Source organism: Camelus ferus, chromosome 13 (genome assembly GCF_009834535.1).
Source record: "Camelus ferus isolate YT-003-E chromosome 13, BCGSAC_Cfer_1.0, whole genome shotgun sequence".
Lineage (NCBI taxonomy): Eukaryota > Metazoa > Chordata > Mammalia > Artiodactyla > Camelidae > Camelus > Camelus ferus.
In genome coordinates this window covers 32,935,337-32,962,630 of record NC_045708.1, presented here as the reverse complement: position 1 = coordinate 32,962,630, position 27,294 = coordinate 32,935,337, and the positions used below count along the sequence as shown (strand labels likewise).

General features: G+C 34.4%; 1 protein-coding gene across 3 annotated transcripts; it reads left to right on the top strand.

Annotated features, from left to right (window-relative positions):
* IPP (intracisternal A particle-promoted polypeptide) lies at window positions 1–26,266 on the top strand. Of its 3 annotated transcripts, none has more exons than XM_032494162.1 (9): window positions 1–131; window positions 2,596–2,937; window positions 6,677–7,108; window positions 9,827–9,982; window positions 10,998–11,165; window positions 14,437–14,574; window positions 15,146–15,268; window positions 16,745–16,965; window positions 24,284–26,266. In XM_032494162.1, the coding sequence occupies exons 2-9, from the start codon at window positions 2,646–2,648 to the stop codon at window positions 24,506–24,508; spliced, it is 1,755 nt and encodes a 584-aa protein (XP_032350053.1). In that variant the 5' UTR covers window positions 1–131; window positions 2,596–2,645; the 3' UTR covers window positions 24,509–26,266. The 3 variants fall into 3 exon arrangements, with proteins under 3 accessions (XP_032350053.1, XP_032350054.1, XP_006178482.1); XM_006178420.3 differs by lacking the exon at window positions 1–131 and adding an exon at window positions 175–409; XM_032494163.1 differs by lacking the exon at window positions 9,827–9,982.
* The last annotated feature ends 1,028 nt before the right edge of the window (window positions 26,267–27,294 follow it).

Sequence of the window (27,294 nt, the reverse complement as noted above, 5' to 3'; positions counted from 1 at the left end):
CGCGGCTTCTCCTCCAGCCCTCCGCCCCGTCACCCGGCCGCGTTTCCCCCGCCCCCTCCGCGCTCCGGCTGGTCGCGACTGCGCGCGCAGCGCCTGCCTGAGCTGGCGCCGGCTGGAAGGGGAAGCGGCGGGTAAGAAGGCCCTGCGCCGGGGGCATCTATGACGGGGTTGGGAATTTCCTCTTCGGCTCTCTTCGACTCTCAGGACCCTGGAGGAGGAGAGTGAGAGGAGCTTTTGAAACCGGCTTTCTCCTGCCGCTCAGGCGTGCCTTTGATAAAGGGATTTCGCCCTCATCTGAGCTTCATCTAGTCCGGTTCGCTCCTGCCTCTCCTCTCCCCGTCAATCCCCCGCCCCCGGGGGGAATCCGAAGGCCGAACTCTGCCGGCTGCTGTCACCAGGCGTGTCTGAGGTGCCTTCTCCGCCGTTCGGGTAGCGCCCCCGAATGTTTATGCGCCTTTAGTGTCGCAGTAGCCTAGGGATAGCTCTCCACGTCCAACCCCTAGTTAGCTTCCAGATGCTCTAGGCAGTGGATTCAAGGCCGCTAAACATAGGTCCTCTTTACTTCCTTTGGGCGTTTCCACCGGTTCCTAATAATCTACCTTTAAAGTTTGTGTCTCTTGGGCACGTCCCTTACATCCCTATGCAGTGTGCCTGAATTATGCTGTCTCCTTTTGGAAATAGGCTTACACCACGTGCCGCCTTTTGGAAGGAAGTACTCCACTGGCAGTGGGATAGTATCAGCAGTTACTAAGAAGCGTGGTAATAGAGTAGGATTTCAGCTGTCTCCCACCCGTTGGACATTCAATAACTTCTTTTTTTTTTTTTTTTTAATATAAGCAGGAGGCAGCGTTTTAGCTCAGTGGCTGTGCTTCATGCCCTGAATTTGGGGGCAGAGGAGGTACCTTGTAATTAAACAAACCACTGGGGTGTAAAATCTGCTGAGAGGAAGCAATCTAAAACAGAAAAGCCTGACAGCCATGCCATGTTTAATAATATCTGAAGGTCAAATTTCTATGTAGAGACAAAAACACTGTTAGCTCTTATATGCCAATTAAATGTAACATGTTGACATTCTGTAGATGCTGATGTGAAGTTTTAGCAGCTACCTCGGAACTTTTCAATCTACTTTCTCAATAAGTTAATTCCTAGATAATCATGATAGTCAGTTTAGTTATTTTTACTTTGATAAGTGTGACTAAATGCTATAAACTTAACCACTTTTTTCTAACATGAGCCCACACTATTTCTGTCAGTCTTAATACCAATTCTCCTTGATGCTTAAATGACAAACCTTACTCAGATTTCCCATGTGCTTCATCTCTAGATCTCTTATATTAATGGATCTCATGGTTTCTTTATTCAAAAATTAACTTAGATTTATCCCTTTGATTCTCATTGTCGAGGCTAGAAGGCTGTTTCCTAGGACTTTGCTACTGCTTAGCTCATCCCCCTGAAGACTCAAGTAACAGTTCTGAGATATGACGATTGTCATGTTTATTCTCTATAAAACTAACGGCTCACGTCCAAATTTCTGTGCTTGCACTTCAAAGCCCTTTCTCTATAACCTGGCTTAATAATCCCCATGCACATGATATGGTGGGAAAAACCCAGGATTTAAAGTAAGAAGATCTGGTGTGGAAAGATTACCAGAGTTAAACAAACCTAAGCCATTATTGTTATTTCTCATTGTACTCATTTATTTCACAAACATTTGAAAACCTATTATGTGTTAGATACTGGTGTGACAGCTGTGAAAGACAGTCCCTGCCCTAAGGAATTAAACTTTCAGTGTGTGTGTGTGTGTGTGTGTGTGTGTGTGTGTGTGTGTGTGTGTAGGGAGTAGGGCAGTAAAATGTCTGACAAGGTAGAGTGTGATATAGGCTGTAAAATAGGTAAGGTTAAGGTGAGCACCAAACCCAGAGAAGAGAGAAACAGGGAAGGGTTCCTGGAGGAAATTATATTTGAACAGAGTTCTGAATTATAACAAAGATCCAGAAGGAAAAGGTGGAGAAAGGTGCCATTGAAAGAGATGCTTTTAGAGAACTGCTAGTTGTTAGGTTTTGTTGGAGTATTAAATTCAAAGAGGATTAGAGGATGTAGGACTGGATAGGTGGACAGAGGTGATATTTGAAGGGCTTTGTGTGCTAAGGGAAGTGTACAAATTGAAGGATTCTAAGCAGACAGTTGGCCTGATCATAATTGCCTTTTGAAAGTTCATTTTGGCTGCCATGTGTGCTGCTTTACTGCAGTGTACAAAAATTTCTTTCTGCCTTTGTGCCTTTCCTTGTTTTCTTTACTCCACCTAGAAGGATTTATGCTGTCTCCTCGTACCTTAATACACTACGTATCACTCCAGTGTCTAGTTTAGGTCCCATTTCAGCTGTGAAGCATCATCTTATTTTTTAGGCCCTATTATTCTCTTCTCTGAATCCCTGTTAGGAATAGTACCACACAGTTTAGTACTTGTTTCATGTTCATAAGTAGATCATTATCTCCTTGAGGATAGCAAATGTTTCATATGTATATGAATAGAAGACATATTAAACATAAAAATGTGTTGCTTAGACTTTCTCTCTCTCTTTTTTTTTTTTTCAGGGTAGGACCAGACTATGGGCAACAGTCCTTTTAGTTAATCTATCATCATTATGGCTAATGAGGGTTGTGCCAAGGCTGGTGATAGTCCTTTTTCATCCGATAAACATGCTCAACTCATCTTGGCCCAGATCAATAAAATGAGGAATGGCCAGCATTTCTGTGATGTGCAGCTACAGGTTGGAAAGGAAACTTTTAAAGTTCATCGGCTTGTTTTGGCTGCCAGTAGTCCTTACTTTGCAGCTTTGTTCACTGGGGGAATGAAAGAGTCCTCAAAAGATGTTGTACAGATTCTAGGAATTGAAGCTGGAATCTTTCAAATACTTCTAGATTTCATTTACACAGGTATGTTACGTGAGCCATAGCTTTGAGCGAAGAATGATGCAACCACTCATCCACTGCTACGGGATTATAAATTGTTTTAATTTATATGGGAAGTACTTTGACAGTATGTTATTATGAGTCTTCAAAAATTCATCTCTTTTGACCCAATATTCCTTTTCTAGGGATCCTAAGGAAGTAATTAGTGATGCAGGTGGATATATTTGTTTATTGTAACATTATAAGAGTATACAACTGAATACATTCTTATTGTCCCTCAGTAGATTATATGGTTAAATAAATTAAGGTACACACATATATATAAAATGGAATAATTTTTAGATCTCGCAAATTATATATGTTCACACACATATATATACTATCATGGAGGAATGTTTACAATATATTTAATGAAAAAATCCTGATCTAAATACCAGCCCACTTTTGTAAAAAAAAAAAAAATTTGTGTATTTGTGCACAGGAAAAAGACCAGAATATTGACAAGTGTTTATCTCTACATGATGGAATATGGAAGATTCTTATTTTTCCCTTTTTTGTGTTTTTTTCCCTCAAAATGTTTATAATCAGCACGTGTTGATTTAATTACAATTTTTATTTTCAAAGAGTTTTTATGACGTTAGAAAATGCACACAAAAACTATAAAGTGTAAGTCTTATATGTAGCATAAATATACATGGAAGAAAGACTTGAAAGAGATACACTAAAGTGTCAACATAGTGTATGTCTCCATATGGGAAAATATGTGATTTTCATTTTTATACTTTTCTGCCTTAAAGTTTTTTTTTCTGTAGTAAATATATATTACCCTTATGATCATGAGAAAATGTTTGAAAACAAAGACTATGTTTTTTTAGTCTAGTTTTGAGACTACACCATGTCCTCTGTAAAGGACTACTTTGCGGGAGATAGTTATATGGCCTGATAAATTATTGTTTATTTAACATATGTTATTTAAACTGGGAAAATGACAAAAGATGATTTCTTTGTGTTGTTTCATATTCCTTTTTGGAAAATTTTGGGAAATAACTTAATTTGGGATTGTAAAAATGATTTATCTACTGAAAGGAATGAAGCTCTGCCTGTTGACTAGTGTACAAATTAACACTGAGGGGTTCTTGATTCACTTTTCTGTTTAACTTGTGTGAGCTGGTTAAGTTGCTTCATAAATACCCCACTTCTCTTATTTGCAAAGTATAAGTTAATGCAGATTAATCCAATGGAATTAATGTTGAGATCCATAAAAACAGAAGAAATGTCACAAGTTGTTTATTCTGCCTCTGTTGTCTGATAGTAGCAACAAGAGATAATTAGTGAAAGAGAATGTTCATGTCATCATGTCCATATTGCTGGTGATTACCACATCCATCAAAGAAATTAAAAGTGGTAAAACCTAGAGAAATGCGAGCTACTGAGCATACCTGGGGGGAAATAACATTGTAGAGTACTGATATTTAAGGCTAAAATTAATGATTAACAGTTAAGAATAACATTCGGCTGCAAGTAAAAGATATAAAATGGCTTTACAAGATAGTAGGTTATTTTTCCACAAAAATAAATCCATAGTAGCCATCCCAAGGCTGATATGGTGGCTTCATGATGTCATTAGTGTCCCATTAATCTTCCAGCACTTTGCTCCACTGTCTATAGCTTGTAGCTTCTAATCATGATCACTGAACTCTAGCTAGTGGAATGAGGAAGAGGGAAAGATAAAAGAGCCTGCAAGCTGAGTCTGACCCTTTTTAAGCTTTTCTGGAATCCCTCCCCAGTAACTGCTACCTGTATCCTCTTGGTGAAACTCAGTCAAAAATTCACCCCTAACTGCAAGGGAGGCTGAGAAACGTAATTTTCAGCAGGGCAAAATCACCACCCACGACAAAATCAAGGTTTTTTTTTTTAGTAGAGATTAAAAAAAACTGAATATTGGGTATTTACTAGACAGGGAACTTTGTAGTCTTGGATAAAATTAGTTCTCGAAAAACATGTTCCTTGATTTTCATTGTAAGAGCATTTCGTATTTTGGGATGGGGGCGGCAAAACCAATTATTCTGTCAGTCTCTCCTTTGAACATTCTTTATTAACTATTCACAATTCTAATAGGTCTTAACAGATAACTTCTCACCTTAGATTTTTTCTTTTTTTTTTTTTTTTACATACTTTATTATTTGTTTACTTTTTAATGGAGGTATCTCATGCGTGCCAAGTACACACCCTACCACTGAGCTATACCCTCCCCACTTAGACTTTTTATGCACTTCACTTAGAATCAAATGACCTGGGTTTGTGATCTAGCTCTGCCACTAATCAGCAATGTGATACAAGGCATGTCATTTAACTATAGTCAATTATTCATTTATTCTTTCAGCAGATATATATGAGTACTTTTTTTTGAGCTAGGCACTGGGGATATGACAGTAAACAAGACAGGCATGGCCTCTGCCTTCACAGAGTTGTATAGGTAATGCAAAGTTAAGTATTTGCAAAATAGAAATGAGCCTGTGAGAGCCTCATTCTCCTTATTCATAAAGTGTGGATAGTAGCACTTTATAATTCATGTAAATTTCATTAGAATTTAAATTAGATCAATTTTAACGTAAAAGTGCATTTTATAATCTATAAAGCCATATTAAGCTGTAGGACATTCTTTTTGTTGCTCTCAGGTAACTCTTGGCTTTATCCAGTAGCAATCATTCAGTCCCCTTCCATTATAACCCATAAGCTTCTCTTCTCCAAATTTGTACTAATTCTCATTTCATTCAGTTAAGTCTTATCTCGGTTTTCTCTGCAGCCACTACCATTAACTCCAATGGTGGATTCCATTTCCTATACTTTTGGTAAAACTTGTGTTTGCATTCAACAAGGCATATTTTTCCTCTCACCGTAATGTCTCATTTATAACAAATTTCTTGAGCACCTAGTGTGTGCTAGGTGTTAGGAACAGGGAAAGGGCAAGCCTTGCCCCAACAGACTTTATAAATCTACGTGGGAATACAAACTTTAGACAGACAGTTTAGTTGAATGTTATCAAAGGGATAAAGGGAAAGTATGAAATTGAATGGAGAATTTATCCTTATTAGATAGGAGAATTATGGTGGGTTTTTTTTTTCCTTTTAAATATAATTGACTATTTGATGTCTTTCCAAAGTCATTATGTAAATAAATGAAAGTGAAGCCCTCTGGAAAGAGATTGGTATATACAGTAACTTAAATGTTAAATGTTTAATATCTTCTCATATGTTATAGGCTCTTGATTATATCTGATATCAACAGTTAACATTAATATGGCACTTTATTATAGTTGAGGATAGGAACCCTGTCTTACTCTCCCCAGTGCCTCAGTAAAATGTTAGATGCATATATCCTTATGTTAAAAGCATGGACTTTGATGTTACTCCCTGCCCTGCATCTCACTTAACCATGAGACATGAGGGCATGTTACTTTAACTTTCTGTTTTCTTAATAAGAAAATAAAGGGGGGGAAAACCCTACTATACTGGAGTTGTAGTGAGGGTTAAGTAAATGTATAAGGCAATTAATGCCGCACCTGGCTCAGTGTAAGTATTCCATGAATGTTAGGTATCATCATTTAAGTTTTGCACTTTCTACAAATTCTTTGTTTCTTTTTTACTTAGCATCTGTCTACTCAACAAACCCTAAGCTATCAGTGGAATCAGGTATAATGTGATTTGATTATGTTAAGTATTTGTTTTCTTTTATTGGTTATTTTGTTTTCCTACTTCCCTAGGTATAGTGAACATAGGAGTGAATAATGTCCAGGAGTTGATTGTTGCAGCAGATATGCTACAGTTGACTGAAGTTGTCAGTCTTTGCTGTGAATTTCTGAAAGGACAAATTGATCCACTGAACTGCATTGGGATCTTTCAGTTCTCTGAGCAAATTGCCTGCCATGATCTTTTGGAATTTACAGAAAACTACATTCATGTTCATTTCTTGGAGGTTCATAGTGGGGAAGAGTTCCTGGCACTTACAAAAGATCAGCTGATTAAAATTTTGCGAAGTGAAGAGCTTAGCATCGAGGATGAATACCAGGTCTTCTTAGCTGCAATGCAGTGGATTCTGAAAGATCTGGGAAAGAGAAGAAAACATGTGGTGGAAGTGCTAGACCCAATTCGATTCCCTTTATTACCTCCTCAGAGGCTTTTAAAGTATATAGAAGGTAATTTTTTGTGGTGGTTGTTGTGTGTTAAATTAGTCAATTAATTATCCAGTGGCCTTTTCCCTGTTTGAAATGTGATAGTGTTTTCATTTTTCAGTTCAATAGCAGACATTTATTGAATGATTACTATATGCAAGATACAACTTTAGTGTTTTGTGAGTAGATAGTAGTATTTCAGTATTTCTACCCATTATTTTAATCAAATCCATATGTATCTTTCTTGAAATTAAATACTAAGGGGGTAAAATTACTGACAGATCTAAAATAACACTGCTATTTTTGGCAGTACTAATTATTTTAGGGTAAGATTTCCTCATGCCACTCTGAAAAATTCAACAAAACCTAACATCTGGGAGAAAATATATATGCTAAAAACAAAAACAGAACTCAATAAATCCTATAAGCCCTCTCATTATAAAATGAATTTTATGTTGATATAATATAAAGCTTTTATGTAGCCTTTGAATAATTTTTAGGTTCTAAACTTTGAATATACTTCTCACTGTAGTATAAAATATATTTTAGATATTTATTAGAAATATGATAATATTTAAATTTATTTTAAAAAACGACTTTGGACGTGGTTTCAAGATTTGAAGCTTTTACTCTTGTCACACACTGAAATTTTAGGATGTTACTGAATCACAAGTGATTTTATTATGAATTTAAATATGATATTAGCATTAAAGGTGTAATTCTGTGAAGGAATTATATTTAATGTGAATTTTTAGTTTTTTCTACTCTTAATAGTGTTAACAGAATTTTGTAGGATTTTCTGAGTGATAACTTGTACTAGTGTGTATACAGTCAATTCTCATCATTCACGGTACGTATACTGTATAAAGTTGCCAGGAGCCCTGAATTCGCAAATACTGAGCCATTGTTCCTAGGGAAAATGCAGGGTAAGTTCTTATAAGCCTCCGGTCACAACATTTTTGTCAACTGATCAATACATGACCTTGTTTTCTGTGTGTATCTGTCAAAACCACCTTATTTGATATATATTGTTGATTCATTAACATTGAGCTCATGGCCAATAGCACTGTAACTCAAACCTGAATGAAGCCTAACACATGCATTTTCTCAGTAAGGCACATCACAGCCTTCTTGTACGTATGAACACTAGACAGCACTTTAGCAGTATGCTTAGGGGCTATTTTAAACATAGAAAAACCAACAAAATGCACAAAAATGTGAAAACCATGGCTCTAAATAGTGTGAAGAGGACACTTGTTTACAGTATGAGAGCTGAAAGAGGAAGGTAGAATGTCATCTCTTTCAGTCTCACCTGGGAACAAGCATGTTAGGTGATTCAAATTTTTTGTCACTCTGTAGCATGTCTGCAAACCACCAGAAGAGCGCCATGAGTATTGATTTGGGTTACAAATACATTTTAGTGGATAAATGTGTTCACAAATAAGGAATCCACAAATAATGAGGACTAACTATATTTAAATGCTAAAACAAGAAGAGAGAAATTATCCAGACACATATTTGCATGCATTATGTGAGAATTTAGGAGCGGGCCAAAGGTTTTCATGGTTGAGTTTTCTTTTCCCAAGTGTTACAGAGTACTAAAGGGAAGTCCTTCTGCTAGAAGCAAAGGAAGGTTCCCTAGAATTGGGGCATGTTTTCCTTCAGTTTTTTAGTGTTATAGCATTCAAGTCTTGCACTGCCCGATAGTTACCACTCAAAGGTATTTCACTGAAGTAAAACTGCATTCCAAAGGAGAAGTAAATGAAGGATTTTTTTAAATGGTAACCTTAATATTTTTCAACCTTGATACTTTTTCTCTTTGATCATATTGGGAGAAAAGATAGGGAATTTGTGCAGAAAAATAATGAGACTCTACCACAAAATTCAGAAAGGGAGCAAGACTTACTTGAAATGGTTAAATTGTGAAATGTGTAGGTTTTTCCCATGGTGTATATTTTTGTGTTTACCACTGGTGATGAAAGAATAGAGATCTGCTAAGGCTGAGGGTCCTTGCTTGGGGGCCTGGGTTCCGAGCTCTCTCTTGTAAGATCCTATTATTGATCAGGACCTCCTTAACCCAGCCAAGAATGTATCTCATGATACTGTTTTTCGGATTTAGGGAGAAAGCTTAGCGACAGTCCCTTGGTAGCATACGTGGTGCCTTTGCGCAAATTAGAAAATAGTGCCCTTTCACAGGGGCCAGGTCTTACAGCTTGCCAAGTGGGACACAGGTTAGCTTTCATCCCCAATTCATCTTTTCAGCTAAGTACCCTTCAGCAGAATAACCTACCCAGTCATGCTCAAAGTCATTTTAGGAGATGGACGTCATCTCACTTGAATTTTTTGCATCCCACTTTGACTGTCATTTTCAAGGTTTATGAAATAATTTTATATCCTTTTGTTATTAGGTTGTAAGTATAGAATTTGGTGGCTATTTTATTTTCTCTTTTTGTTAGAAAGTTGTGATACTGTTTTACTTAGGCATCTTTATTTAGAGATCCTCATATATATGTTTTCAATTGGATCTTGTGAAGCATATTTTTAAAAAGTCTTTGATAAAAGAAAAGTATATTCTTTAGTAGAAATGAGGAAAATATTTGTTATTGTAGAAAACAAACACCACTGTTTGATGATGAGTTTTTATTTTTTGATTGATAAATGTATTTCACTTTTATGGAAACATGTCTTTTTAATATTAGTTAAAAGTTGATTAAAACACTGTTTTTTTAAACATTGCTTTAGGAGTATCTGATTTTAATCTTCGTGTTGCATTGCAAACACTTTTGAAAGAGTACTGTGAGGTATGCAAATCTCCCAAAGAGAACAAATTTTGTAGTTTTCTGCAGACATCTAAGGTTCGACCTCGGAAGAAAGCGAGAAAGTACCTCTATGCAGTAGGTGAGAACCTTTTAAAAAGTAATCAAAATTATCTTTATTTTCAGGATCAAAACCTTTTAATATTTTAGTTGTTACTATACATGTCAGAATATGTAGGTATGTCAAGTAGGCATTTAATTTCACATACAGGCTGCAGATTTATAAATTGTGTTTATATAATACTTTGGAAACATCTAAGAATAGCTATTTATTTGACATCTATTATTCTGTGACCTATATATTTAGGTTGTCAGATACCAAATTATTGTCACATAACTGCCTTAGAAATACTGCTTTAAAAGTTAAATCTTTGACTTCTAATGAGAAATAGGAAAATAAATCTCAAACATTTTAACTATTCATAGTGTCTTAGATGGTCACTAGGGATGATAGGAACTAGTGGTCTTCAAAGCGTGGGTGTGCAAGACAATCCATAGGAGTATCAGATGAACATATTACAGCTTTTCCATTTTTATTTAAAAAAACCAGTATTTGTTATATACAATAGACAGATTTTCCAGATTTATGTACATAAGATAATTTATATATAACAGTTTTATAATATAATTTATAGTGTGAATGTTAATTGTGTGTGTAATTGTATATATACTGAAATATATAAATATGTAATTTTTGAGTGCTTGCTAAGTTTTTTTAAATGGTAGGATGTGCAGTCAAACAATGATTTCAACTCATTATTTTTAATTGAAAAAGATATTAATAGAAGTCACAATGAAACTTTTAAGAAGACAGATAACCAGCTCCTAGATTTGTTTTATCTAACGTTCAGTTATAGCCAAGACCAGGTGGTGAACATTGTGGTTGACCTCATTGCATTTAAGCCATAATCTTTCAAGACTTGGTACATTTAAGAATAATATATGTATATATGGCAGGCTGTAAAGCACTTATTCCTTGCTATGAAATAGTTATATTGAATGTCTAGATGTAGAGAGCTAGATTTTTCTTGTTACTGCCATTTCCATGTTTAGCAGTAAGGGACTTGCTGTGTACTTCCTTTCCTTCCTTTATTCAGGTGGATATACTCGGTTGCAGGGGGGTCGTTGGAGTGATAGCAGAGCCCTCAGTTGTGTAGAACGTTTTGACACCTTTAGCCAGTACTGGACCACTGTATCTTCACTTCATCAGGCTCGATGTGGATTGGGAGTAGCAGTTCTAGGAGGGATGGTTTATGCAATTGGAGGTAAAAATCAAAATGTCTTATTTCCCTTATTAGTCTCTAGCTATAAGTTGGTTACATTCTTATATGTCTTATGTGTATTGCTAGCTACCATGGAGTATATGTAGATATAGTTGTGCTTAATAAGTATTTATTGAATAAATGAATGAATGAAAAAAGGAAATACCAAGATGTTGAATATTTCATACCAGAAGGATACTATAATTTATTACAAGGCAGAATACTTAGGTTTGGTTTTAATGAAAAGTTATTTATAAAATGTGGCACCAAAATTTAGGTCAATATTTGTGATAAAAATTTTTTTTTAATTCAGAAAGCTGTATAACGAATCATTTTTAATTATGTCCAAGTAATCTGGACAGTGGGATATATAAAATCTATGTCAGCTAGACAATGGGATATATTTCTTGATTGAAATCACTGTGTTTTCTGAAACTATTATTATGAATTTTAAAATGATTAATGAATAAAATTAAATAAAGAGAATTTGACTGTTAGAGGAAAATAATTGTCAGAGAGGGATCTAAAGAGAAATAAATTTTAACATGCCTGATATCAATATTTACTTCTGAAAAATTTGTCTTTTATAGCAACCGGCCTGGGTAAATCATCTGTAACCTTTACAGCAATTTTTTTGCTCTATTTCTGTGGGTCAGCCTAAAACACTGAAAGCTGTATATCGAAAATCTTATTATTAGGGGGTAGGTATAGCTTAGTGGTAGAGCACATGCTTAACATGCACAAGGTCCTGGGTTCAGTCCCCTGTACCTCCATTTAAATAAATAAATATTTTTAAAAATATTATTCTCCAACTATGATAGTATCAGTTTAAAATGAAAGAGGCAATATTTGATTTTTATAGTTTGGAAGGAACATAATTGTCACTCAAAAGCTGTTTATTAAATCAATAAATGTCATGGTCCATCTGAAAATCCTAACAAAGAAATTAGTTTTGAGCAGTAACCTTCTGTCAGCATAAAGATCATTAGTCTATATAATCTTTGGCTAGACCTCTAATAGTTCTTTTTATGTACACTTTGGCAATTATAGATAGTTTCATTGTGTGAACTCTCCTATTTAACCTAGGGTCACAGTGTCTTGTGTGACACTTGCATATGTATATATATATATCCTTTTTCCAGATACCATGGAAGTACCAATGGGAGCACTTCGAAAATGCTATGACTTTGCTAGCTTTTATTAGTACTATCAACATTACTATCTTAACATATCTTAATATATCCTTAATATACACTTTAAAAATAATTTTTATTACCAAAGTAATTCGGGTTTGTTGTAGAAAATTTTGCTAAAACTGATACATATGAAAAAGAAAATAAAAATCACCCATACTATAATCACAGTACCACCCAGAGATAATCATAGTGTTTGGTTTGTTTCCTTCTAGATACATACATTTCTGGGTTAATATTCTAAGTATGAGATTTAAAAATTAAGATATAGTTCACATACCATAAAATTCACCATTGAAAGTGTGCACTTCAGTGGTTTTTATTATATTCACAAAATGTGTAGCAATCACCACTAATTCCAGAACATTTTCACCACTGCAAAAAGCCACTCTTATCATTTAGGGAAAATTTTATATGAGTGTAGAGAACTGTTTACTAGCCATGTTCCCAGACTCCAGGCAAGGGTCAACCTTGCAAGCAGGTCTTTCTAAGGATAGGCAATGTCAGGCCTCCTATGTTAACTCTTTTCTGGACAGTAGGAGTTTTGTATACATTCAGGATTCTGGGCCCTCATAAAGTTATATGTGCTGCAAATATCTTTTCCTACTCTTCTGCTTCATCTTTTACTCTCTTTATGGTATCTTTTGATAAAATAGATTATTTTAAATTTTAATGTAGCCAAATCATTATATTTTTCCCTATATTGTTAGTGTTTCTTGTATCTTTTTTGAAGAAATCCTTGCCTACTCCAAAGTCATGAGGATATAAATCTTTATTGTTTTCTAAAACTTTATAGTTTTGCCATTTACACTTAATGTCTGTAATGCACCTGTAATTATGTTTTTATAGATAGTATGAGCAACGAACCAGCTTCATTTTTTCCCACATATATGTAACCAATTCCCAGCATAAAAGATTTTTGTTTCCCCACTGCTCTGCCTTGTAAACTGTGTCATATACCAAGTCATCATATATGTGTGGATCTGTTTCTAGAATTTCTGTTCCATTGGTCTCTCTGTCTATGCCTATCTTAATTACTGTAGCTCTATTTTAAGTCTGATAAACTTATTTGATAGGGCAGTTTCTCCTTATTATTCTTTTTGGGAGGGCTTGGCTATTCTAGGCCTTTTATACTTCCATATAAATTTTAGAATCAATTCATTAAATCTGTTTTTGAAAATAATGCTGTATGATTCCACTTACATGAGATACTTGGAGTAGTCAAAATCAAAAAGACAGAAAATATAATGGTGGTTGCCAGGGGTTGGGGGAGGAGAGAATGGAGAGTTATTGTGTAATAGGTATAGAGTTTCAGTTTTATGAGAGAAGAATTATGGGAATGGATGGTTGTGATGGCTGTACAACGGTGTGAATGTCTTTGACATCACTGAACTGTACATTTTAAAACAGTTAAGGTGGTAAATTTTATGTTATGTATATTTTAACGCAGTAAAAACAAGAAAGGGTTTTTAAATTGGGATTTTGTTAAATCTATAAATAAATTTGGGGATAATCATCTTTACATTGACTCATAATTCATGAACATGATATATTTGCTCATTTATTTAGATATTCCTTAATTTAAAATTTTATCTAAATAAAGTTTATAAATTTTATCCATAAAGATCTTATATAATCTTTGATTAGATTTACTCCTAGGTATAGTATATTTTAAAATTCTATTTTAAGTGATATTTAAACATTTATTTTCACTTTCTGTTTGTTGCTAGATAAACAATGCATTAAAACTGAAATTGTCCCAGGACCAGCTATCCAAACTATGAAAATATGGAAGTGTCAAAATGCAAATTGTATCCTCAAAAACTACATAGATTGGGTGGTAGAATTAGAAATAGATAATAGGAAAATTATGCTTTTGCTTCATTAAGTGGGCTTTAATAAATGACAATGCTATGGATTCAAAATAACACTTTGTGGGCAGTGAATTGTAGTGAATAATATAAAATCAGACATTATTGTTGAATTTCTGACAACACAAAATGCTACTGAATATTGTATTATGGTTCTAGGCTATTAATATTACTAAACCTTCTCATATGTGTCTCTTTTACTTAACTCAGGTGAAAAGGATTCAATGATTTTTGACTGTACTGAATGCTATGATCCAGTTACTAAACAGTGGACAACTGTAGCTTCAATGAATCACCCCCGCTGTGGCTTGGGAGTGTGTGTGTGTTATGGAGCTATCTATGCTTTGGGTAATTATGCTGTTCAATTTAAGGATATCTAACGTTATTTAAATTTTTAGTCAAATTCTGCTTACTTTTGAAATTTCCCTCCCTTCCCTAAAGAAACTTGTGTCTTTTCAGCTTAAATTCTTATTCTCAAAATTGTATTACTTCAGAAATATTATCAAGTATGGAGTTCTCCGAAGGAGATGGAGATAAAATACAGATGAGATGTCTAATGAAGCACTCTAACTGATTAAAAGTTAAATCTCATAATTATGATAATCATTTTGCATTCGCAGAAGTTGTTTCAAAAAGTAATTTTGTAAAATATCGTATTTCCTATGCAGTATGTTGCAGTTTTTGTTTTTGTTTTTGTTTGGTTTTTTAAAATCTCTTGTGAAACCTAGGCAGAGAGTTAAAGGACTCAACTTCTACCCACAGTCAGATTCTAACTTTTTATGTGATGTTGGACAAATAACCTCTCTGGTCTATGTGATAATTATCCATAATATAAGTTGTCAGATTAGATGTTTTCTAAGGTGTTTTTCATAAATAAGATCCTTTATCTCCAAAATAACATTTTTCTCTTTGGTTTCAGGTGGTTGGGTTGGAGCTGAGATCGGGAACACCATTGAACGATTTGATCCTGATGAAAATAAATGGGAAGTAGTTGGCAACATGGCTATGTCACGCTATTACTTTGGGTGTTGTGAAATGCAAGGTAATTGCTCTTATAAAATATTTTCCCTTAAAATATATTTTTTAAAAAACTGTATTTGAGGCTTTATTTTCACAAAAGTATGTTTTATGTCTGTTGGTATTGAATAATACCACTAACGTTTTAGAAGCTATGCTTTTAACCTCTTACATGTTTATTTCTGTATTTCCAGAGTAATCTTTTTTTTCCCAACATAAACAAAGCTAGAATTAAAAATTCCAGATGGGCGAAAATGCCTAACTAGCAAAATAAGCATTTGAACTGCCATCCATTATTGTCATTTTTTTCTCCCACATAGACCTTAGTATTTCTAAGTAGAAAGAGATTATCCAAAACAATCTTGACAGTGTCATAGGCTTCTTCAGTGTTTTTTTATAGGGTACATTGTGATTCAGTCCACAGAGAATATAATGCTATGACAGATTTGGAAAATGTACTGCATATTAAAATGGTATACAGGCATTATTTTAATTGTCTACTATACCCTGAGAGGTAATTAGTAATCACTGTCTAATAGAACCTGATTCTCTGTCCAGAGTTGGAGATCAGATTTATATGTACCTATAGAGTAGGAAGCAGTCTGCCCATTGTGACACTGTGACAGCTCAGCCTGCTCTGTTCCTAGCCCAGGTTCTTTTTGCCTTATGAGTACCTTCTCAGGTTTCCACTAGCATCTGAATGCTCAAGGTACACGATGCAGACTATATTCTATTATTTAACATTATAGTATTCTCTAGTTGTTTTATATTTATTATTTTTATCTTCCTATCTAAAATCATAGACCTAGAGAGGCATCTTGGAGATTATTTCAATCCCTTTATTTATAGATGAGAAAGCTGAAGATTAGAATGCTGTGAGTTGTCTTTTGTCATAGTTGGTTACTGACAAAGCTGCAGCAGAACCCAGGTTTACTAACATTTAGCTCATGTCTCTTAAACATTTCAAGTCAAATTCTCTGTAAATTACAGTCTATTGTACTGTACTATACTTGATACCTTAATCTAGCCATAAACTGTTCTAATTCAGTTCTCTACTTTATGTTCGGTTAGGATGACAGATTGTCACCAGACAGGGTCATGTCATTCCCAGTTTAAGTGCATCACATTTTTTAAGGGGGGAAAAAAATCCCTGTGCCCTTCCTTTTTTTACCTATACATGGTAGCAGTGGATCTGGAACTTGAGATCATCAGGCAGACAATAAGATTGGAAATCTTTGACAAGTTGTTTCGTTATAGCATCATTAAGTTCTTTGAAAATTCAATGCCACTTTAAATTCATACCCCTAATTCTTTATAACATGCTTAAATGTGAGCTGTGATAAACTAGACAGACAGAAGTCAGTTTTTTCTCTTGAAATAGTATTGTAAACTCTACATTAAGTGTAGTATCAGATAGCAAACTTAAATTACAACTATTACTTTTTATAATTACTTATATCCTATTTTCTATAGCATCTGAGCAAAAATATTCCATTTCCAGGTTTAATTTATGTAATTGGGGGCATCAGCAATGAAGGAATAGAACTGCGTTCTTTTGAAGTTTATGATCCACTTTCCAAACGTTGGTCTCCACTTCCTCCAATGGGAACCAGAAGAGCATACCTTGGGGTGGCTGCACTCAATGACTGCATCTATTCTGTTGGAGGGTGGAATGAGACACAGGATGCTCTTCATACTGTAGAAAAATATTCCTTTGAAGAGGTAGGTTGGATGATTTCAATTCTTTAGTATCCTGTTATTCTTTTAAAGTCTGTAAAATCTGTAGTGCTGTGAATTCTTTCATTCATGATATTACTTGTAGGTCTTTTTCCTTCTTTTTTTCTTTTCAAAGAACCAACTTTTGGTGTCATTGATTGTGTTTTTCCTATAGATTGTCCATATTCTGTTTCATTGATTTATGTTCCAATATTTTTCCTTTCTTCTATTTGTTTTGGGTTCAATTTGCTCTTCTTTTTCTAGATTCTTAAAGTAGGAACTTAGATGATTGATTTTAGACCTTTTTCTAGATTGTAAACCTTTAAAGCTATAAACTGTTTTCAAACACTAGTTTAACTGGATCCGACACATTTTGATATATTGTATTTTATTTAGCATTTGTCTCAAGACATCTCTGATTTCCCTGGGAATTTCTTCTTTGACCAATGGGTTGTTAGAAGTATTTTATTTAATTTCCAGATATTTGGAGATTCCAAGATATCTTTATGTTATTGGTTTAATATGACTCCATTGTGATCAAAGAGCATATTTTATATGATTTCTGTCTTGGTAAATCTTTCATGTGCACCTAAAAAGAGTTTTAATTCTTCTGTTGTTGAGAGCAGTGTTCTATAAATGTCAATTAGGTCAAGTTGGTTAATATTCAGGTCTTCCCTAGTCTTTCTAATTTATCCAGTTGTTTTGTCAGTTACTAAGAAAGAAGTGCTGAAATCTCGATCTGTAGTTACGGATTTGTCTGTTTCTCCTTTCATTCTTGTCAGGTTTTGCTTCACATATTTTGAATCTCTGTTATTAAGTGTGTATCATTGATTATTATGTCTTCTTGATGAATTGATCTTTTTATAGTCATGAAATGTTTTTCTTTATCTCTGGTAATATTCTTTGTTCTGAAGGCTACTTTGACATTAATATAACCATGAATGGAGCTAAGCTATCTTTTGATTAGTATTTACATTGTATATCTTTTTCTTTCCTTCTACTTTAAATTTGTGTCTTTAAAAACTACATCTCTTGTAAGATAACACATGGTTGTGTTCTGTTTTTTCCTCCAGTTTGACAATCTCTGATTTTGAAATGGGGTCTTTAGAATTTTTATTATTTAATACATATGATATACTTACAGATGTGGTTGGTTTTTAGACTCCTATTTGGCTGTTTTTCTGTTTGTACAATCTATCCTTGTTTTTTCTCTTTTTGTCTTTATGTTGATTGTTTTAGTATTCCATTTTATCTCTTTTGTCCAGTTAGCTTTATCTCTTCACGCTTTTTTTTAGTGGTTGCTTTTGGGTTTGCATTATGTCTTATAGATATTTTAATATATCACATCTGCCTTCAAATAATATCATACAACTTTACTGTTATTGTAAGAAATTACAAAAGCATACTTACATTTCCCCCTCCCAATCTTTGTGCTATTGTTATATATTTTACTTCTATATATGTTGTAAACCCCACAGTCTATTGTTATCTTTGCTTAAACAGTCAATTATATTTAAAATAAATTTTAATGAGAAAGTTCATCATAATTATGCATACATTTACCATTTCTAGTTCTATTAATTGTGTAGAGAACTGAGTTTCTATCTCATATCATTTTCTCTTAGCCTGAGGAACTTCGTCTAATATTTCTTTTAGTGCTGGTCTGCTGGCAATGATGCTCTAAGCTTTCGTTTTCTGAAACTTTTTTTCCACCAATGATATTTTGCTGAGTGTAGAATTTTAGATTTTTCTTGGTCTTTCCCCTATCACCTTAAAATTGTAGTTTAATTATCTTCCTGTTGTTTCTGATGGGAAGTCAGTAGTCATTCTTATCCTTGATCCCTCCAAAATGTAATGTTTTTTTTTCCTTTGACAGCTTTTAAGATTTTTCTCTTTATCATTTCACTTTATCAAATTACTGGGTGTCTTGTTTGGGTTTTGTGTTTAAACTGCTTGGAATTCATTGAACTTCTTGAATCTGTGGAATAATAATTTGCATCAAATTGGAATGTTTTCAGTCTTACTTCTTCAAATGTTCTTGTTCTATCTGGGACTTCAGTAACATGCATGTAAGACCACTTGATATTGTTCCAGAGCTGACTGAGGATCTGTTAATATTTTCCCATCTTTTTTCCTCTGTGCTTCACTTTGTTGGTTTTTATTTCCAGCTTTATTGACGTATAATTGACAAAAATTGTATGTATTAAGGTGTACAGTGCATTGTTTGATATATGTATACATTATGAAATTATTACCACTCTCAAGCTAATTAACATACCCATCACTTCACATAGTTCCCTTTTCCTTTTTGTGTGTGTGTGTGTGGTAAGAGCTCTTAAGATCTGCCTTCTTAGTAGATTTCAAGTATATGATATAGTATGATTAACTGTAGTCACTATGCTCTACATTAGATCATTAGAACTTATTCATCCTGCATAAATGAAACTTCTCTGTGCTTCAGTTTGGATAATTTCTCTTGCTATGTCTTAAAGTTCATTAATCTTCTGAAGTGTCTAAATTTTTAATTTAAAGTGTCTAATCCCATTTAGGGACATTTTCATCTCAGATACTGTGTTTTTTAGCTCTAGAAGATCTTTTTGGTTGTTGTTTTTTTAAATGTCTTCCATTTCTCTCCTCATCATGTTCATGTTTTCCTTTAGATCCTTGAATGTATTTATAATGTCTGTTTTAAAGTTCTTGTCTGCTAGTTCTATTATTTGTCACTTTTGGATCTGTATCTGGCTTGAGTCATATTTTCCATGCTTCTTCACATTTCTAGTAACTTTTGATTAGATGCTGGACATTGTCAATGTTATGTTGCTGAGTATTTGGATTTTGTTTTCTTTGTATAAAAAGTGTTGAGTTTATTTTTGATAAGTAGTTAAATTATTTCCAATTCAATTGATTCCTTTGAGACTTGTTTTTAAGCTTTGTAGGGAAGGTCTAGAAGGTCTGGGTCCTTTAGGTATAGTTTAGCTCTACTACCAAAGTATGGTCCTTCTTGACTCTCTACTGAATGTCCTAGCTGTTCAGCAAAGTCTCTTCATTTTGGATGGTCAAAACTAGAATTTCATCCAGCCTTGTGTAAGCTCTGAGAATTATTCAGCTTACAACTCCTCAAAAGCAAAACCGCATTTCTGCTCCCAATACTTACGATACCAAAAGTGTGGGTTTTCTACACAAAGATCTTCTCTAATTCTCTGTGGACACAAACTGAGTGTCCTACGGGTCAGTTCAGTTCTGACACTAACTATCCCACAGGCTAAGGGTTCAGTCTTACAATACTGCCCCTCACTTTAGACACCAGTCTCAAGTAGTAGGCCCTCAGGTTAACCACTGATTTGGTTACACAGTCTGACTTGACTACAGATTGGGGGTTCCCATGATCCCTTCCTGAGGTTCATTAGTTTGCTTTAACAGCTTATATAACTCAGGAAAACATTTTACTTACTATTACCAGTTTATTATAGAGAATATTATATATTATTATAATATAGAAGAATAGAATATATAATATAATATAAGAATATAATTGTTCTATTCTGTATTCTTATATATAAATGAATAGCCAGATGAAGAGGTACATAAGCCAAGATCCAGAAGGGTCTCAAGTGCAGGTTTCTGTCCCTCTGGAGTTTGGGGTGTCACCTTCCTAGCATGTGGTTGTCATTACCAACTCAGAAGCACTCCAACCCCCCCTCCATAGTTTAGTGGGTTTTATGGAGGCTTCATCACATAGGCATGATCAATTATTAATTCAGCCTCCAGCCTCTCTCCCCTTCCTGGATGATAGGGGGTGGGACTGAATGTTCCAAGCTTCTATTCCTGGCTTGGTTTTTCTGGTAAAAGGTCCCCATTCTAACGCTATACAGGATCCCACCAAGAGTTGCCTCATTATAAAAAATTCCTATCACCCAGGAAATTCCAGGGGTTGTAGGAGTCCTGTGTCAAGACCTGGGGTCAACAACCAAATATGTATTTATTATTGTGTCACATCCTCTTATTAGTTCTTTGACTGTTCTCATGGAGTCTCATGCCTGCAAAGATTAGGGGTATTCAGCCAAAGATACAAGGGAACTTCTGTCCTCTGGCACTCTTCCTTGGAAATCTCAGCTGCATCAACCTCTCTAAACTCTGATCTCTGTCTCCTAAATCAGTGTATGGTCATGCTCTGCTTGTGATCCCCTTCCCTGTACTGCTATTCAGAAAGCCCTCCAGGCAGAAAGCCTGGATGACCATGGAGCTCACCTTGTTTCTTTTTCTGAATCACAGTTTTTCATTGCCTGTTGTCCATTATCTGGGGACTTTATTTCATATGTTTTGTCCAGTTTTCTAGGTGTTTATGGCAGGAGGGCAAGTTTGGTAACAATTACTCTGTCATGACTGAAAGTGGAAATCCCTCCTGTGTCCATCCTTTCAACATGATCCCATCATTCATTGAGCATTTCTTTACTTTCTGGCATAATAAAATATTTCAAGTGCAAGAAAGCTTATACTTCTCTAATCTAGTTCTAGAATCAGCCATTTCTCCAAGAAGCTCCAGTTCCTCTTAGTGAAGGACAATATTTAGAAACCAAGATTAGACACTCAGAGTATTCACTGCTACTGGGATATTGCTGCTTCTAGACACTTTCAGTAAATAGAGCTAGAAAATATATGTATGTATATACATGTATGTATTCACACACATATTCATTTGTAAATATTTATCTGTGCATATATAAAACCATAAGTTCACTATGATAATGCCAGTTCCAGTACATCTCAGCTTCTTTCAGGCCTTCCTCCTTTCCATGTTTGTAAATACCTTTTCTGTCAGCTAAAAACTTGGCTCTCATTATTCTCAATATATTTTCTACTTTGTTCATTCAATTTACTTATTGTTAAATGATCTCTATTTATAGATAACATGATCTTACATATAGAAAATCCTAAGGAATCCACAAAAACATATTAGAGTATGAGTGTTGTAAGGGTTCAGGATATAAGATGAATAGACAAAAATCATTTGAATTTCAATACACTAGCAATGAAAAATCTGAACATGAAATTAGAAAACCAGTTTACATGCAAGATCATGTTATCTATAAATAGAGATCATTTTACTTTCTCCTTTCCAATCTGGCTTTTATTTCATTTTCTTTTCTAATTTTCCTGGCTAGAACCTTCAGTACAATGTTGAATAGAAATGGCAAAAGTGGAATTCTTGTTTTGTTGTAAAGCATGATTTTGACTCTTATTTCTGACAAATTTCAAACTTTGGTGATATTTCAGGTTCCTTCACTTACTGTGTGGGAATATAGCAAGTGAACCTTTTTGAGGGCACTTTCTCTTGCTAATGTTTCTATATGGCTAGAAATGAATAGAGATTTTTGCTTCAAAGTAAGTGCTTATCTGTTTTGAATTACTTTGGTTTTTCATGCATAAATCTGAAATTTATTTTTATTTACTATCTACTAAAGTCCTTCATTGCAGATTCAAACCCTATAGATAATGTAAAACATGTTTCTGGTTTTATAGAGTTTATTTTGATGTGACAGAATAAAAAACAAACTGTAATTCTAATACACTGATAGGAATGAAAGATAAACACTATTGGATGAGCCCCATGATCCCCTTATCTTGTCCAGAGCTATTTTTGTAGTGGAGCAAAGGTTAGTTCTCCCTAATGATAAACATGACCCCAACATCCTGATTTATCTTAACCAGCTATAGATATTTTTGTGACTATATCTATCTTTAAAAGTATGAGTAAACAACAACCAGCTATAGATATTTTTGTGACTATATCTATCTTTAAAAGTATGAGTAAACAACAGTTCCTACTGTATAGCACAGGGAACTATATTCAGTATCTTATAGAACCTATAATGAAAAAGAATGTGAAGGGGTGAGGGTATAGCTCAAAGTGGTAGAGCACATGCTTAGTATGCACGAGGTCTTGGGTTCAATCCCCAGTACCTCCTCTAAAAAAAAAAGGTAAACAAACAAACCTAATTACCTCCCCTCCCCAAAAAAATTTTTTAAAAAAGAATGTGAAAAACAATATATATGTATATGTATAACTGAATCACTGTGCTGTACACAAAAGACTAACACACTTACTATAGTTGTAAATCGACTATATTTCAATTTTAAAAGTATGAGTATTTTTTCAGCTATGTCAACTTTGTGATGTGTTTTGTAATTTCAGATATTCAAATAGCCTTTAAATTTAATTTGGTCCTTCAATTTCAAAGGATTGTCCCTGGTTTTAGTATTTCAGAATTTCACTGTAAGTTTAGATCAGCAAACATTCATTGTCTGTAATGTGCTGGTGCTTGCTGTACTGGGTACTGAGGTGTGAAGCTCATTAAGTCTCTGTCCTCAAAAAGTTCACTCTCTATCATTGATGAGTAATCAGTGTTTCTCTTTTATGATTTTATAAACTTTGTTCATCTTATGCTTTCTTTTCAGATTCTTTTCTCTACCTGGATACTTGCTCTTTTCTCTCTTGATTATTTCTCAAGATCTTTCGTTAGTTTTCCTGTTCTCTGGGTATAGACATTTTCCCTGGAGTAGGACGTTATGAGTCATTTCGCCTCTAGCAGCTTTTTGAAATTTCTTCAGTGAGCAGTGTGTACCAGGAATTAGCGAACTTTCTCCTAAAGGGCCAGATCGTAAATAGTTTAGGCTTTGTGGGCCACATACAGTCTCTTCTTTTGGCATATTCTTTTTTGTTTTTTAAATAACCTTTTAATATGGAAAGATCACTCTTAGTTTGTAGGCTTACAAAAATAGGCTCTAGTTTCCAATCCCTGATCTATACTAACTTTCTGAAACTGTGTTTTGTATATCACAAACTTCACTAGATAGTCCTTGAAAGAAGGATTCCATGTTCAAATAAATTTGGCCAGTGTTGTCTACTATATCACACTCTTGGAGATTTATAAGGCTTATTATATTAAAGATTTTTAAAAGCCCTTCTGTAAGCTTTTTTCTCCTTAGAGCTCTGTGGATTTGTGTGTGTTGTATGTGTTTGGATTACCTACTTGTAGTTCACAGAACTAGCTTCTCAATTCCTGCCTATATAGAATTTTTAGATTATCTCCTGGTGATCATAATTTACAATCAATCACAGACATGTTTTTCATTACTTTCCTCCAAATTTACTCATTTGTCTACACCTACTAAAATTTTTAGTTAAAAACGTTTTGTATACTTATATGATTGGATTGTGAGTTTGAAATTTAAACATGTAAAAAGAACCTGGGTATCTGACTTCTCAGCCCTTTTCTCTACTGTCATGTTATGACACTGCTAACTTCTTTTTTCTCTTAACAAGGAAAAGTGGGTTGAAGTTGCTTCAATGAAAGTGCCTAGAGCAGGCATGTGTGTTGTGGCAGTCAACGGACTTCTGTATGTTTCTGGAGGTCGATCTTCTAGCCATGATTTCTTGGCCCCAGGTACCTTGGACTCAGTTGAAGTTTATAACCCTCATTCAGATACGTGGACAGAAATTGGTAACATGATCACCAGTCGCTGTGAAGGAGGTATTGCTGTACTGTGAAACAGAAAGCATAAGAGAGCACAAGAAACATTTTGAAAATACAAGATCTGACCTGTTGCAATCACACTTGTATTTGGTGATCAGACCCTTTCATTCTATTGAGTTTTTTGTGAATTGGGTAGATAAATGACTGAAGAATGATTTTTTTTTTTAATTTGAGTAAGAAGTGATATGGAATATGTCCTAAATTAATAAAGAGCTCACACAAATTTGCCAAGCTTACCAATATAAATTCTGTTTATGCTCTAGAATTGTCCAGTTAGGGGTAGAGTTCTATTTGTAAAATAACAATTTGCTAGGAGCTTCTTGGCAAATAGTCCCTTTAGCTGCTTCTCCAGTACAGTTCGTGCTGGAATGTGACCCTTATGTGATGTAAAAATGTCAATGAAACACTTTTAAAATGTCTGTATATTCATGATTCAATCCAGAGCACATTTTTCCATGGCCATAGTTTACCCTACAGAGAAAAGCCAATGAAACAACTTCCTACTTTTATTTTAATCCAGGAGTTTTCACTAGCCTCAAACTTATTGGCAGTAGTTATATGGGAAATATCTAGCTATTTATATAGATAGCTAAGTTTTTGCTTGTTGATAACAACATAAAAAAAAAATCTTTTGCTCACTTATGTTTTTGTGTTGATGCTGGAATGCAAGTGAGGTATTAATAGGAGGTTCTTAGTGACAGTCTTTTATTGCGATAGGATGATGTAATGGATGATAGAGCCCAGATGGTTGTATGCACCTATTTTCTAAATAGTCACCAAAAGTATCTGTTTGGCTTTGGGAAGAGGGAGTTTTATTAGATTATCAAGTTTCGTGAAGCTTATTTGTACTTGAGCAAGTCTAAGTGTGAGCTTACTACAAAGCTGCTGCCTGGCTTGGAGAAGATGGAATTCTAGGTACCTGTAAAACTTTTTATAGACCCTAACTCATAAGTGTCAGTTGAAAAGGCTGATCCAAAACTGCTTCTCAGAACTTCTCATTTTCCCCTGGAGAAGCATTCTAAAGAATTGTTCTCTGTCCAGTTCTGAGAGGAAGATTCTTCATATACATTCATTACTTTTAAGTTATTTCTGCTAGTCAGCTGGAGCCACATGTATTAAAGGTTGTATACATTAAGGTTTACCTAGCTGTTCAGGATTTGATTTGCATATTCCTGACTTCCCCTTTTCTTTAGTAAAGTCCTTCAGTATATTGTTACAAGCATCAGCAGCTTATTTAGATAGAAAACCTTCGGTAAGCATTAAAGACTCAGGTAGCACTCACATCCAAAATATTTGGATTAATCCACAAGGATACTTTCTTTCATAACTTAATCATATGCGTATATTAAGAAAAGCTTATGTAGTACAAAGCTCTGTGTCCCTTTCTTTGGGATACCCTGAAAGTCTACAGATGCCTGGTTGAGATCTGTAAAATGTCAAGGAATGACGTATCATGATAATTTGTAAACTATTTAGGCTCTAACTTATGTGCCTTTAATATTTCTAGTTATAGAGAATCTTCATTCTGGTTCAAAAGAGATTTACAAATTTTCCTATAATTTAATTTTCATTATTGCCTGGTGCCAACCTAAAATGGGATATGAAGGGAGGCTGCTTTGTACTGCTTTGACAAAAGTGTAATCAAGACAATCAGTGTTTGGGCTTAATAAACCCAGACAATCCCTAAAAACAGGTAATTGTAAATATGCTTATTTCCTAGGTAATGACAGTTTGTTTTAAAAAGAATGTACTAATAAAGTATCCTGATTTTTTTTTTTTTTTTTTGCTTTTCCTTGTATTACTTAACTTAGTTTATTATCAGCATTCCTGGATTATCAAACTATAGTAGAATTGCTCAGGTTTTTTAGTGTATTTTAATTTGAGGCACTTGCACATTTAGTTTTACATTTAATTCTGTTTTCTGAGCAACTATTAACATGATACTCCTCCAAAATATTTAACAATTCAATATGCTTCTAAATATCCTGTCCACTGTTCTTAAAATCAAATGTACTTTAAAATCATAATGTAATTAATTTGCAAAATGCATTTACCTGCATTTGTTTAGTGAAATTGGGCAATTAGCCTAAAAATATGACTTGCTCCTATCCTGAAAGATAATGAATTTGAGATCAGAGAAAAGTTTTAAATTTGTATCGTCCTTATGCAGTTTAGGAGGAGCAAAGAAGTAGGCTTCCTCACTGAAACACTTAATCTGATAAAGATCTTTTGAAGAATATGAGCTTGCTTTCTTTCAGTATTCAATATCAATATCAGTAAACTATTCTGTCCATTTGTAAAGAAGGATCATGTGATTTCAGCCACAGGCTTTAGCTGGTAAGCTTCTCTAATGATCGGAACAAGCTGTAGCTCTATAGTGTTATATTTGTTTTCTAGGGCTGCTTTAACAATGCACCACAGAAATTTAAACAACAGAATTTTTGTCTCACAGTTTTGGAAGCCTAAGTCTGAAATCGAGGTGTTGGTGGAGTTGATTCCTTCTAAGGTGTAACTAAGGAGGGATCTGTTCCAGGCTTCTCTTTGGCATGTAGATGATGGTCTTCATGTTCACACGGTATTCTAACTACTTGTTTATCTCTAAATTTTCCCTTGTTATAAGAACACAGGTAATATTACATTACAGCCTACCCTTATGACCTCATTTTAACCTTATTACCTCTGTAAAGACCCTATCTACAAGTAAGGTCACATTCTGAGATACTGGGGATTAGAACTTGAATGGACAATTCAACCTGTAACAGGTGTGTAAGAAAGTAAACAAGTTACCACTTTAGATTCT